We start from the raw sequence: 14,322 nt of genomic DNA on the forward strand, positions 1-14,322 counted from the left end.
CACAGATCAAGAACCACACACCAACCAAAATTGTCACACATACAACCCTTAACTCCGCCCCCTTTCATGTGCTCATACCTTATTTCCTCACTGTTTTTATTTTTCCTACCAATTAAGAAGCACACGTGGAACATCCCATAATTCTGTGTAATATTCTGCATATGTTAGAGAATCATAATGGGGAGGGAAAACATGGAAAAACACCAATATTTTCTTTTAATGTATTTAATTGCAAATACAAAAAACATCCTAGAGCACCGAGTCCAGGATGGAATGTGGGAAGCCCCAAAACGTTCCCTAGTCCACTAAAACACAGGATGTTTTTTAAAACTGATGACAGGGGAAAAAAGGGATGAGTTACAGCCCTGATTTACAATGTCAATGACTTTACAAAAATATCAATAACCTGTTTTAAACATTTACAAAATTAATACTCACCATAAAAATTCAAAGCCTATGTATTTCCATGGGTCATCCCTGACTACAGCAATTGAAAAAAAAAAAATTAACAGAAACAACAACAAAACTCATGAGAAGCACAAGGATGAGTACAATGAGGACTTCCTGCCAGCACTTCAAGTAGATTTTTTGAACACACCATAATTAAGAGTGTCCTGAGCACTAAAAGAGAGCTTTCCCAGGTGCTATCTGCTCACATACCAGCATATTCAGACTAATTCAGTTCAGCATCCTTGTTCAAGAATCATTCAAAAGACGTACTTATATGACATTAAGGACAACTGGACTTAAGCACATACTTAAAAATACAAATATATTTAACTGCTGTCCTGAACATGGAAAGACTTCAGAAATGTACTAAATTCCTTCCTGAATTCAGGTCTCAGAAATGACTGGGAAAGTGGAAGTTGAGCCAGGAAATTATTTCTATATTTCTAAATAATTTACTTCCAAATGAACTCTTACACAGGATGAATAATTTTATTTCCTTTCACTCTTCAGTCTTAAGCTATCTTTAGTATTAGTGGCCTTCTACTCCGAAATTTGGGATTCACACTCTCTGGAGATTTCCTACCCCCAACTTTGTTCAACACTAAAACAGAAACAGTCACAGATTTCTGCAGATTTCATATTATATATACTGTGCTGAAATTTTTCTTAAAAATTAATAAAAAAGTCAAGAACAAATCTCACTAGTTTGCAGCCAGATCTTCAAAATAGCCATTGACTGTAGATGCCATAATTTTCTGTAGCCAAACTGAAATGACCTGGGCCTTATTTTCAGAGTTGTTAAATACTTACAGCTGCCATAGGCTTCTGGAGGAGCTGCCAAAATCAATTCTCAGGCATTTCAAGCTGGACCCTCAAAAGCAGTGCAAAATGCGTTGAAATTCTTGAAAATTCTAACATTAGTAAATTACTTTGGGCTCTGCCCAACTCTGGTCAACAGCAGTTTTGCTACTGAGTTATCTCAAAGCAGAAAAAAGGGCCTGAACTCCAGTTATATTTTTCATAATGATTAAAGGCCCCATCCTCCAACCCCTCAGTCATATAATCAATCCTTTTTCAAATAATTTAATTGAAGCCAACGGGATGACCCAGACAGGGACTATTTGCACAAAGGGTTACTTGATCCCCCTATTTTCTACATGCAGAAGAGTAACTAAAATCTAGTTAAACTCTTCCATTAAATACACCATAATTGGACAGCTATGCGCTGATTGGCTGTGTACCCAGGCAGAGTGAGCTTCAGAGTAGCTTATCTGCATGCTATATTTGAACCAAGAAGCTGCTTACACTGCAACCACTGCTTTCATAAGGCAGAAGTTAATATGGTTTGTTAACAAATATTGATCAGCCTCTGAACAACATTGCAGACAGCTGAAAAATGACAGAGCACCATACAAACATAAGCAAACCTTGAACTAAGGAAGGGACATGGCCACTCTGATTACATTTTCAAAGCATAAAACCTCTTTTTCAATACATGTCAATCAGCACATTGTCCTTGCTGGTGAATGGGGAAAGCAAAAACAACCCATCAGCAAATGGCAAGAATCAGGAACACCCACTGGAATACTCATATACAGAAATCACTTATTGTTAACACTTATGGAAGGGTCATCAGACTTGACCCATGCTTAGCTTTCTCTCTCCAGAGTGTAACTCACAGTGATCATTTATTCCTACTGATGTGATTACACTGTTGGGCACTAACGTACACCAGAGACCCTGAAAATATGAAGGAGCAGGAAGCTGGGGGCTGATTCCACCTGAGAACTGGCAGGGCGGGGGGGGGGGGGTTTGGAGGCACTGCTGGGTTCATGCAGTGCTCCCCCTGAAATCAACGGACACTTATGTAATCAGCTTGCAAAAGTAACTCATGGGGCAGAACTGTTGACTGTAATAACTCATCATTAAGGCATGAAGGGCAGGTGAAAATCCATCACGCCTGATTTCAGGCTGGTATTAGGGTACATCCAGAGTAGACACTTACAACAATGACATTAGTACAAATTTATGTTAATATAACTTAGCTTAAAATCTTGAACCCAGATCTGTGTTTGTCTTGAAATGTGCTGCAATTCAGGCACCTTTTAATTAGTCCTGCATCGTTAAGTAAACCCATAATGAGGGATTATTTACAAAATGTTCAGCACTTCTGTTTATTGCAAGGCAGTCTCAAACACTGCAGCTGGAGCTGATCTAGACTTTGCTGGCAGTGAATGGCAGGCAGGGAAAGTATGTGTCCAGCTGCGGGTGGCCATGTGGGTTGCCTGTTGTCCTCATCAAGTTCAGGTCTTAAAGATGTTTCGCATGTATTAGTGACAAACCACCGAGGCTGAATGCACACGAGTATAAGCAAGGCAATACTGTCCCCTCCTGGCAGCCGGGAGATACCATGCTTTTAATTAGTCCATAAAAGGCAAACCTCAGTAAATTATAATTATACACTCCCGTGAGGCCTTTATTCTCAGACAACTTTAGGCTCCAGAGCTATTAAAGCCAAGGGATTGCTATGGGTTTGGTATTATAAGAATTTCCTGTTGTCAAACTTTCAACTGTAACATTTAATAATGAAATCACAATAATGTCTCAGTCTGTTTAAGACACTCTTTACTTGCCAGTTAATTAGTGCTGACATGCTTTGAGCTAGCCCAGCACTGGAACTGTCAAGACTAGGGTTTCTAATCAACTGCTATTTTAAAAGTATTCAGACATTTTCAAGTTCTCCGACTCAGAACAGCAGCTCGGGGGTATCTCTGAATGCACAAAAGATGTGGTACACAGAGCAGCCTATCCCTGGGTCACAGAATGCTGTCTCTCTGTAATGCTGAGTCGTTGAGGTTGGACTACACAAGTGACATCAGAAAATTGCAGACTAAAAATAATACTGTGTACTTACTGGAATGTAACATGTAAATTAGGGGAAAGAACCAGAGTGCAAAGAAGACAGGAAACAGAGCTAAGAAAATTCCCATATAAGGGGAGACGAGGCCAGCTTGAGACACAGGATAGGGAAGAGCGGAGCCATGTACCACGGGCTAAATCCTGATCCCATTGAACTTAATGATAGTTTTGCCTGTGGCTTTAACGGTTTATGCTACTGGAACAGCTGCCATTCTCATTCGTCCCCTGTACAAGGATCTCAAAGGGTGCTGTAAACATCAACGGATGAATCCTTACAACAGCTCTGTGAGGTAGGATTGTGTTACTGCCCATACGTCAGAGGAGGGTAAAACAGGTATGAAGATGGAAAGTGACTTGCAAACACATTCAGTAGGTGCAGATCTCCTGATTCACAGTGCCGTGCTTTATGCACCAGACCATCCTTCTGCTTTGTCCTATTATATCTTAATGGCTGTCAAGCACCATTGGTAACTGGCATAAGCCATATGTTTTTCACTCTGGGGAGCTGTTTACTAAACACAGTGAAAACCATCAGCCTTCCTGCTCTCTAGCCCCTCAGCTCCCCCAGAACATACCTGCAAGACCCGGCAGCAGGGAGGCTGTGTTGCCAAATGTAACAGCGAGGTCTCTGGCACTCCAGCAATGCTCAGGCAATATCAATGAAATTAAGGCAGCACAGCAGCGTCAACAGCTTCTGCCTGTTATCTGGAATGGGGCGAAGCGTTTAATCAGGGAGAGTCCAGCTCCCTCTCCCGAAGCTTGTGGAAGGATGAACTGTGCCCACAATGCTAAGCATGGGCAGATGGTCTGAAATCTTGCTCCCCATGTCTACGCACTTCGGCAACACTACGCATGCTCAGCAGAACACCCGCCCTACCACACACTACTGCTCCAGGGACCCTAGCACCAGAGAAACTCCTTGAGCATCACTCAGAGCTCCTGAGACTGGTAACTCTACATGGGACTTGAACCCCACCACCCGGGGGGAGGCGGGTGAAAGGGTGGGTGGCTAAATGGGGCAACCCCAAAGCCAGCCCCAGATATGGGTCTCAAGCATCCACTGGAACAAGCAATTCCATGTGGAGAGGCAGCGCGATACAGCACACATGAGAAACGTTGTGCAGTGCAACACCAGCACTACGAGCAGTGTGGAGCTAGCCACATCCTTCTCCATTCTAAAGTGCCAGCTCAGCAAGCAGGGACACGAACCCAGGCGGGAGTGGGAGAAAGGCACCCCCATTCCCATCCACACGCTGTCAAGGTTGTGCCATAAACCAAGGAAAGATCCACCAGGAGATGGTGTTTTAGGGAGCCTCTGTCATCAGCCACCTGACAGAGCCATGTGCAATCCCACCTGGAGAGAAGGGGAGTGAAACTTTGTTCATAGGGAAGTGGAATGAAAGCCCCCATCTGCCTGAATACACGGCAAAGCGTACAGCCCTGCTACCAGCAGTGCCTGACCCTACAGAGCAGCTGCTCTGCGAAAATGACCTCACTGTGAAAGGAATCCCATCTCAGCTGAGTGCCAGGGCTGAAAAACACATCTCTATAACAGAGAATGACTCATGGCCTGATTGCTAGGGTAAATGGACCATGGGTGTGTTCCGCAGCCATACAAACAGCTGATCACCAGGGCTGGATTCCTGTCTTACCTCCGCCCTGGCCTCTCTCCAGGAAGTGTGAGGCGTGTTGGGTTTCTCCTGAATTATTTGCCCCTGACAATGGCACTGCTTTTAAAAGCTTACATCAGCACTGCTCCTCTCAGTCAGGGCAGCCATCCAGTGGCAGGATGTCTCCAGCCTGGAGGGAGACTTGGATTGTTTCATATGCTACATCTTCCCCTCTCTGATTCAATTTATCAGCTTGCAGTTCAGCGCTTAAGCTCCTCCTGCTTAATGCCCAGTAAGGAAGAGAGGCTGGTGGCAGCTTTCAGAAAACAGCACAGAAACTGGCAGCCACCAACCTGAGAAGCTGCCTCCAGGCCCCAGCTCCAGAACTCCAGGAAGTCTAATGAAGCCAACCCATGGCCAGCTCCAACACGTCCTCCAAAAGAAAATAAACTCAGACGGGCGTGTTCCTGTGCAGCAGCCTTTCTCAGAGACCAGAAAATGAGGTCATCTTTAGTCTGAGCAACAGAATTACTTTCAGATAAGGCTGCCGCTCCATTAATGGCTTGATTACTTTAACAGTCAGCTTAATGGAGGACACAAACTTCCAGACACTGGAGTCATCACCTAAATCAAACCCACCAGGCACCGGGATGAGGCATCATACTTTCCTGTTCTTTGAAGCTAATGGCAACCTTCATTACTACTTAGTCTCCTATTCCTTTCATAAAATGATCTCAATCTGACCACCCAAAGGTCTGATTAATTCCAGTAGGAGGCAGTATACATATGGCAGTACTAGCCATGAGAAAATAGACCTTTGAGAATACTCCATGGCGTTTCATCCAGCAGCTCCCTTTTAAACTTGGCAAAGTTAGTTCTAGAGGGGTCCTGTCCTTTTGGCTTGTAATTGACCAGGACAAGGGCATGGAATGGTTATGCCATTGTGGAACCCTCCATTATTATCCAGAGATTATTTCATTCTAGCTATGTACACTGGCACTGGAACTATGTTTAGCTGGGGTGGGTGGGGATGCTGAGCTGTGTCCCCTCCCCCAATAAAACCTGTTTGTGCCTTCACTGCCTAGACTGGGATCACACCTAAGTTTTCCAGCTCTCCTCCACCTGACACCATTTCTGCAAATGGCATCCAGTCCATCTGATCAGGAAGAGTTGGCTACTTAGCCACAGCTGGACGTGGCTACAAACCCTGGGCCAGTGGCAGGACCCGGAGTGACAGTGCGGCCTCCAGACCCAGTAGTCTGGACTCTAGGGATGGCGGGCTGCAGAGCCCATGGGACAGCAGCACTCCATGGGGTGGCAAAATTACCGGGGCCAGTGGGACGCTGGGGCTATGGAGCTGGCAGAGACGGTGGTGGGGCCAGCCCCTGGGCATGGGGAAGTGGGTGAAAAGCCTGTTGCACACCTGGCATCCCTAATTCCCACGCCTACAATTATGTAAGGTACTAAATCCCACAGGCTCCATTTTCCCGCTAAAAGACAGAAGAACACGCACACTTTCCCAAAAGCCAATGGGAGTGGCCTGCATCTGTCAGCAAGAGAAGTGGGCACTGAATGAGCTGAAAGACAAGTCATCTTCAGTCTGCACTTCAAAGGGGCACCATTCAGGCCAAGAGATCTCCATGTAGTGTTTTGAAGGGGAGAGACACGGACCTCACAGGAGGGGCAAAGGAAGGGAGACCTTTACCCTGGGTTACACATTCAGATTCCCACAAGAGCTTTGTTTGGGTCACATATGCAATGTGTAGAAGAGCAGAAAATAACAAGGTTCTAGCTATAATGTCCTCCAGACAACAGCATGGACGAGTGACTTGGCAAGCTCCTTAGGACAAGTGAGCAGAGGTGCTTAGCTGAGGACTGGGGGATGCAGCAACGACTCTACCATCTGCATGGGAGCAAATTCCACCATGCTTAAAAAACTCCTGGCTCGCCATTAGAAATATCCCTTTATGAAAACTGCATCCTCCCACTGCCAGGGAATAAAATTAAACACACTGCTCTGTTGGTATGGCACACAGAAATTCAGCACAGGAGCACCCGCCAGAAGTAAAGGAAAGGTGGCCAAACTGGCCCCCTCTGAAAACAGGTCACCTCACTGGTGCACCAAAAGTGAACAAAAAGGCAGCCACAGCAGAAAGTCAGCAGAATATGTCTGCCAAATGGAGAAGGCGCATCTGTAAGGGGAGGACAGGTATCCAAGTGATTAACAGGCCTCTGAGAGGAATATACAATCAGCTGAGGGGGTAGGGTCGCCAGATGTCCTGCAATGTGTGGGATGGTCCTGAATGCGACCAAAAAGTCCCACTTCCTGCTTTTATGCAAAAATGTCCCACGGCAACATGTTTGCGTAAATGCAGGACTGCAGGACTTGTCATGGAAATTCCCAGCCCCAGCCGGCTTCCTGCTATTGGAGCTGCCAGTGGGTCTCTGCACCCCAGACAGCTCCCAGCCACAGAAACCCCAGCCCAGGGGCGGGAGACCCCAGCAGTCCTATGGCTAGGGCTGCTGATTGGGCTTCATGCCCCAGCTGGCTCCCAGCCATAGGAACCCCATGGGGGGTGTCCCTGGTAGCCCCACGGCTGGGGCACAGAGCCCTGCCAGTAGCCCAAGCCGGGGGGGGTGGGGGAACCTGACAGCCCTGCGGCTAGGAGCTGGCTGGGGTACACGGTGCCCCAGCCTGGCAGTATCCTCCCAGCCATGAGGCTGCTGGTCCCCACCCTGCCTCCCCGCTGGGGATCTCGCAACTGGGGCTGCCTGTCCCACAAACTCTCCCCAGAAAATCTGGAAACCCTATGAGGGGGAGAAATCCAAGAGAGGGTCCCGACCTTCCAAGCTCCCTCTGATAGTCGAGGGATATTTTTATGCTCAACCCTCCAGTTCAGTCTTTACAGCTGAGATGTGATTCAAGGAAGCACCATGTGCTTGGCAGGTCAGAGCCCATTATGACCCCATGGATTCAAATGACCCAGCAGCCTTGTGCAGTGACCACGAAGGGCCACAAGGTCTCTGGGCATTAACATAAACACGTCTGAAGAAAGGCAAAGTCTGGAAGTACCACATGCCTCTGGCAACCATCGGCTGCATAAGGTATGGCTCAAGCAGTGGTCAAGAGAGGTTTGCTGAATGAGCGCTCCCAGGAGCATGGGGCCATCATTCTTGTTAGGTGCAGGGCATTCCTGGTCCCCCTGTGACTCCAGCCCACAGGTCACCTCCACACAACCCACAAGAGTGGGTAGGAAACCATGCAACTGCATCAGGCGTGGTTCTTCTGGCCCAGACTCTGCCTGGAGCTGCTCCCCCAGCCCATGTGCTGAGACAGCAAGGTGTATTCCCCCTAGTGCTGTCAGCCCTGGGCCTGGCTCAGGAGGAGGTGATTGCGCAGTAGGAGCAAGGCGTCGAAGCGCTGGAGTTGCTGAAGGACCCCGGCCAGGGTGGTAACAGTGACGGTGTCTCCAGAGGAGGTGAGGTGAGCGACGAGCTGCTTGAATCCAGACATCCTGCTCACCAGGCAGTAGGGGACACCCAGCTCGACCCCCACGTGCCTGAAATTCTTGAGACCAGGCAAGCACGGGTCCAACTGGCAGCCAAGCGGCTGCACCAAGGACGGGGGGAGCTGTGCGACGGGGAGACCTGGGGATGGCAGCAAAGTGAGGTGAGAGCCCATCTACCCAGTGTCTTGCAAATAAGGCAGCGAGGCCTATACCAGGGCCCCTGCCCCCACTCATCAGATAAGTAGCTGAAAATCCACCTTCTGCCTGTTCTCACCTCTGCCACGAGGCACCAATGCATTTCATTTTAAAGCTTAGCCTCATGGCACCTGGCTCTCAGCCCCAGGGGAGTTTACACCTCATTGTTAGTAGAGGTAAAGTAGGTGCCTGTTCCCCCACCCCTCCCACATTCAAGGAAGTGTCACAGAAGGGCTGTCTTAATCAAGAACCCAATCCCCACATTAATGCCACAGGCCCAGGGAAAGAGGGTCAGCCAGAGATCTCTGTGTCAGCATCACACTGGCTAGGCTGGGGCTCTGCAAGTGTCCCTCACCGCATGGGCTGCCTCCACGCGAACCCCTGGGGAGCAAGGGCACAGCTGAAAAACTCAGCCCAGACATCCGCTCACCTTGTGTGGCGCTGCTAATCTCACTCACGAGGCTGAGGACGTCAGTCACCTGCTAAGAGAAAGACCCTATGGGTTGGGGAGATTCATCAGAGGATGAGCAACAATCACAGATGGATCTTGTCAGCACTCCACCAAGAGGGCCTCTCATGTTAGCAGCGGGCTGGGAATTTCTAGTCAAGACATCACCACTCAGTTAGGGCAGGAACCCCGTTAAGATGCTCTAAGTTCTTCCAGCAAACCACCCCCTCCATAAACAACTACTCAGATCTAAGCTAGTAAGTTAGTTACCTGCTGGACACATGTTAGACTTGAATTACGTTAATCACTAATCCATCACAAACTGGTTGGGAGACCAGATGACCCAATGGACTAGGAAGCTGAGTTTTTCCCTACTTGCTCAGCCTTCCACCCTGGCAAACACACAAAGATGATTCCAGGGGTGATGCAAGGATCAAGTGAAGGGCACAGATCTTGCGGAGTTAAGGATGTGGTTGGACTCTGTCCTTTTGCCAGGCTGGGTATGTGAACTCAACTCAGGGAGCTACTGACTGTGTTTTGCTGATAGCTCACTGGTGACCCTCATGAAACACATTGCTGTGTCTTAGACTAGTTCCTTGCACACTGAAAAAGCACCACAACTGGTAGCTTTCCTTAGACTCTCAACACCCACCAATTTAATGGTGAAAGTGCTGAGTGTCACATGCTCCCCTGGCCAATGGGAACTAGGCTATGTCCCTTTCAAACTCATAGCACACAGGTCACTGAGGCTGTGTCTGCACGACAGCCTAACCTTGAAATAAGCTATGCAATTTGCACTATTCAAATTGCATAGTTTATTTCAAGTGGATTTCAGAAAAGGCTATTTCGAGGCATCCCTGTATTCCTCCTGCAATGCAGTGTACAGAGATCCCAGAATTGTGTTTCCGTTATCTCAAAAATCATTTTGAGACAATGGCTGTGTTTCTTCCACATTGGTCTCCTGTGCAGACAAAGCCTGAATGGCAGATGGTGATGTCTTTTGGTCATAACAAGCCAGTGCTGGATCTGAATCTACCCCGGGGGATGAAAGGTTTTGTATCCCAAGCCCTTCTGCTAACCTCTCCCTCCCTGTGTGAGGCCTGTAGAAGCTGTAAGGGGGAACTTACAGATTGCTCCTTGCTTTCAGCGGTGGGATTCTGGAAGGATGAGGATGATCCCCTGGTAAGCTCCAGAGCAAGTTCTCTTTGTCTTATCTGATGAGCACCACACAGGGGCACTTCGAGACTTAACCCATCTGTATGTCTGTGAGCCGCCTGCCTCTGCGTATCCTCTTGGCTTCTGGTGCCAGTGAACTCAACCTGGGTGGAGAATCTCTGCAGGTCTAGCTCAGTGCACTCCACTGGGGCGTGAGGCCACCTGGACTGCATCTCTGAGGCACACGATGAGAGACGAGTGGGGGCCTCCGTGAAGCCAGCTGCACTCTGCCAGGCATCTGAGGATGAAGAGCCACCTGCAGAACACTCGCTGCTCCCTGAGTTTCTTATCAGGGGCTGGGTCTCCAAGACGCTCCTCGGCAGCTGGGATTTGGGACTGGGGCTGACAGCAATTGCCTCCGAATTGGGCTGAAGAGCAGGGATGTGCAGGCCTACAGCTTCACCGTCCAAAATGAACTGAACCGGTTCAACAGGACCTGGAACCAGAATCCTCTTGCCTTAAAAGTACCATAAGCCGCCCCACCTGCTGGGACCTAGGTTCCCTCCAATCAGCCCACCTCCCACAGGGCACTGCACTGCAGCAGCTGGTCCCCTGCCACAGAGGACCATACAGGACAGTACTACTCCGCGCCTTTTGTCCAGGAGATGACAGTGAGCACAACTGTGCAAAGCAAGGGGGCAGACCCCCCACTGCAACAGCAACACACTCTCTGCTCCCCAGCCCGTGCAGCCCCAGAGGGAGAGATACTGAAGCTGGAGGCAGGGAGCCCATGTCTTCTGACCCCTCCCCAGACTTCCACCCTTTACCCAGAACCGAGGCCAGAGCTACACGAGGGGGAACAATCAATTTAAGATACGCCACTCCAGTAATGAAAGTCCGGAGCTGGAGTTGGTGCGTCTTACATCGATTTTTGCCACTGACCCCTCCAGGGGAAGTCAATGGGAGAAACTCACCCACTGACTTCCCTTACTCCTCGCAACCATCAGGAGTACTGGGGTCAATGGGGCTGCCTTGATCATTCGATTTAGCGCGACCCCACTAGGCACATTAAATCGAACCCTGGAAGATTGTCCGCCGGCGCACTGGTCTACCAGGAATTATAGACAGGACCCTAAAAGCCTAGAGCAGCGGGTCCCAACCTTTTCGAGACGGGGATCCATTTTGATAATTCAGGAAGATGTGCTGACCAGGCAATCATAAACAAGGGGGGTGGGAGGAGTTCTCACCTGGGAAAAACGCACTCTCTCACCCCCGGCTGAAACCCCTCTCAGCCAAGGTTGCCAGATTTATGGAAAACTTATGCAGGACAGGCAGCCCCACCTGTGGGATCCCCAGCCAGGGCTGCCTGTCTGGCATAAGATTGCCAAAAACCTGGGCAGGGATCCTGGCAGCCCTGCAGCTGGGAGCCAGCTGGGGCGCACAGTCCTGGCTGGCAGTGCCGGTTGGAGTGGGGGACGCTGCAGCTGGGAGCTGACTAGGGTGCAGAGTCCTGGCTGGCTCTCAGCCCTCCTGTGCTCCCCCTGTCCCCAGGCTTAGACCCCTTTCAGACCCCCGCCCTCCCACCTACCTCTCATGGGAGTTCCGCAGAGCCACTGCTGCCTCCCGCTGCTCCTTTGCTGGGCTGCTGCTGCCACTTCCTCTGTGTGGCTCCCCCAGCTCTCCTATTCCCTTCCCTCACCTGCGGTGGGTCAGTTGCCTGCCCTGACACACTGAAATGGGAGTCACTGTCATTGATTTTACGTCCGGATCCCTCCTGCCAGCCATTAAACCAAGTAAATTAAATTCCATTTCAGTGCTTCAGGGCAGGGGCTGGGAGCCAGAGGAGTGAGTGGCACCAGAGCCGCAAATGGCTCCTTTAAGAGCCACATGTGGCTCGGAGCCGCCCAGCCAGCAACCCTTAGGAAATCTAATGGTGACCCATGTTTGGGTCCCAACCCATAGGTTGGGAATCCCGGGCCGAGAGGAAGATTCCTAGTAGCACTGAGCTCTTCACTTCGATTATCCCAGTGGCTGAACCTGGCAGGAGAGATTTTGACAGCCTTCCCCCAAGGGCTGAGCCTTTCTGCCTGAGGAATGGAAACTGGGCAGACATTGGGGTGTGGAGGGGTTACAGCCCAGCCTGACCTTCCACCCAGACCCAAGCTCAAGCAGCAGAGCAAAAAGAGAATTTACCTTCTGCTTGCCTGGAGCAAGGGCTTAGGTTCTTCACACCCAAGCAGCAGGGGCCAGACATCTGCTCCTCACAGGGAAACCTGCTTGGCATGGCTGAGGCCTGGAACATCACTCTCTGGCTCGAGAAATTCTGGGTCCTCAGAAATACTTTAAAGGATAAAGAGAAACTGATATCAGCAAAGATCCAGCTTGTTTTCCCAGAATGCATTAGGCCAGCAGTTCTCTCAGCAAGAGGTCTGGGGTCCTCTGGGGAGCTGTGAGCAAGTTTCAAGGGGTCTGCCAAGCAGGGCCAGCATTAGAATTGCTGGAGCTCAGGGAAGAAAGACAAAGCCCTGCCCCATCGGGCTGAAGCCCAGGGCCCTGAGCCACACCCCTTAGGACTGAAGCCAAATACACAGCAACTTAGCTTCGGTGGCCCCTGTGGCATGGAACCACTGACAACTGCCTTGCTTCTGGGCTCTGGTGGAGTTTTTATACCAAGTCGTGGGGCCTCAGAAAGAAAAAAGACTGAGCACCCCAGAGCTAGGTCATGCGGCGTGGTGATTTATCTGGTAACTGTGGCCGCGTCTACACGTGCACACTACTTCGAAATAGCGGCGCCAACTTCGAAATAGCGCCCGTCACGGCTACACGTGTTGGGTGCTATTTTGAAGTTGAAATCGACGTTAGGCGGCGAGACGTCGAAGTCGCTAACCCCATGAGGGGATGGGAATAGCGCCCTACTTCGAAGTTGAACGTCGAAGTAGGGCACGTGTAGACGATCCGCATCCCGCAACATCGAAATAGCGGGGTCCGCCATGGCAGCCATTAGCTGAGGGGTTGAGAGACGCTCTCTCTCCAGCCCCTGCGGGGCTCTGTGGTCACCGTGTGCAGCAGCCCTTAGCCCAGGGCTTCTGGCTGCTGCTGCGGCAGCTGGGGATCCATGCTGCAGGCACGGGGTCTGCAACCAGTTGTCAGCTCTGTGGATCTCGTGTTGTTTAGTGCAACTGTGTCTGGGAGGGGCCCTTTAAGGGAGCGACTTGCTGTTGAGTCCGCCCTGTGACCCTGTCTGCAGCTGTTCCTGGCACCCTTATTTCGATGTGTGCTACTTTGGCGTGTAGACGTTCCCTCGCTGCGCCTATTTCGATGTGGTGCTGCCCAGCGTCGAAGTTGAACGTCGACGTTGCCAGCCCTGGAGGATGTGTAGATGTTATTCGATGTCGCTACACCGAAATAAGCTATTTCGATGTAGCATGCACGTGTAGACGTAGCCTGTAAGAGTTAGCAGCAATCAGGGCTCCCTGCCTAGCATGGAGCTGTGTAATGCTCCCCAGGCAGCTGTGCCAATGCACCTAGATCTTCTCTCTCTAACCTACTGTTCCTTCCTCTTTCCCTCATCCTCTTAATTGATTCATCCACTGCTGCTCCAGTCCTGGCCCCCTCACCTCCACCTCTGCCAACATCTCCTCAGTCTCGACCCAGAGCCCGGATGAGCAAGCACTGCCCTTGAAAGGGACATGCCGGAGCTCGAACACCTTCCCCCTCCTGCTCCTTCTGGCTGCTCCTAGGGGAAAAGGGACAGGGGAAGAGGACCAGTAATAGGCAGCGTTGCATTAACTCACCTCGCTGACACTGGCTTTTCCAGAAGCGCTTGCCGCAGATGATGGAGAGTGCCAGCAGCACCAGCACAATGATGACCAGTGCGCTACTGGTCAGCACGAGGAAGGTGGTATCCTGAGGGGGCACCGTGGGGATTGCTGACTTCCCTAGGCCTGTGCTGGAGCTGCCTGCAAACACACCAGCCAAAGAGAGAGGTCAGAGTCCTGGCACCACCTGGTATGTGGCAGGATGCTACACAGAAGAA

The 14,322-nt window shown here is 50.3% G+C and overlaps 1 protein-coding gene across 5 annotated transcripts in view; it reads right to left on the reverse strand.

Moving 5' to 3' along the window:
* Nucleotides 1-202: 202 nt before the first annotated feature.
* EDA2R (ectodysplasin A2 receptor) overlaps nucleotides 203-14,322 on the reverse strand; it is a 29,992-nt gene continuing 15,872 nt past the window's right edge. For 3 of the 5 annotated variants that reach the window (XM_075008090.1, XM_075008092.1, XM_075008091.1), the window contains exons 6-10: nucleotides 14,081-14,245; nucleotides 12,480-12,626; nucleotides 10,259-10,782; nucleotides 9,114-9,165; nucleotides 203-8,627 (exon numbers count right to left, since the gene is read on the reverse strand). In XM_075008090.1, coding sequence (XP_074864191.1) covers nucleotides 8,341-8,627; nucleotides 9,114-9,165; nucleotides 10,259-10,782; nucleotides 12,480-12,626; nucleotides 14,081-14,245 — 1,175 coding nt within the window. In that variant the 3' untranslated portion in view covers nucleotides 203-8,340. Of the gene's footprint in view, nucleotides 8,628-9,113; nucleotides 9,180-10,258; nucleotides 10,783-12,479; nucleotides 12,627-14,080; nucleotides 14,246-14,322 lie in introns of all 5 variants that reach the window. The other 2 variants (XM_075008093.1, XM_075008094.1) reach the window with 2 other exon arrangements.

This window comes from Carettochelys insculpta, chromosome 13, assembly GCF_033958435.1.
Source record: "Carettochelys insculpta isolate YL-2023 chromosome 13, ASM3395843v1, whole genome shotgun sequence".
Classification (NCBI taxonomy): Eukaryota; Metazoa; Chordata; order Testudines; family Carettochelyidae; genus Carettochelys; species Carettochelys insculpta.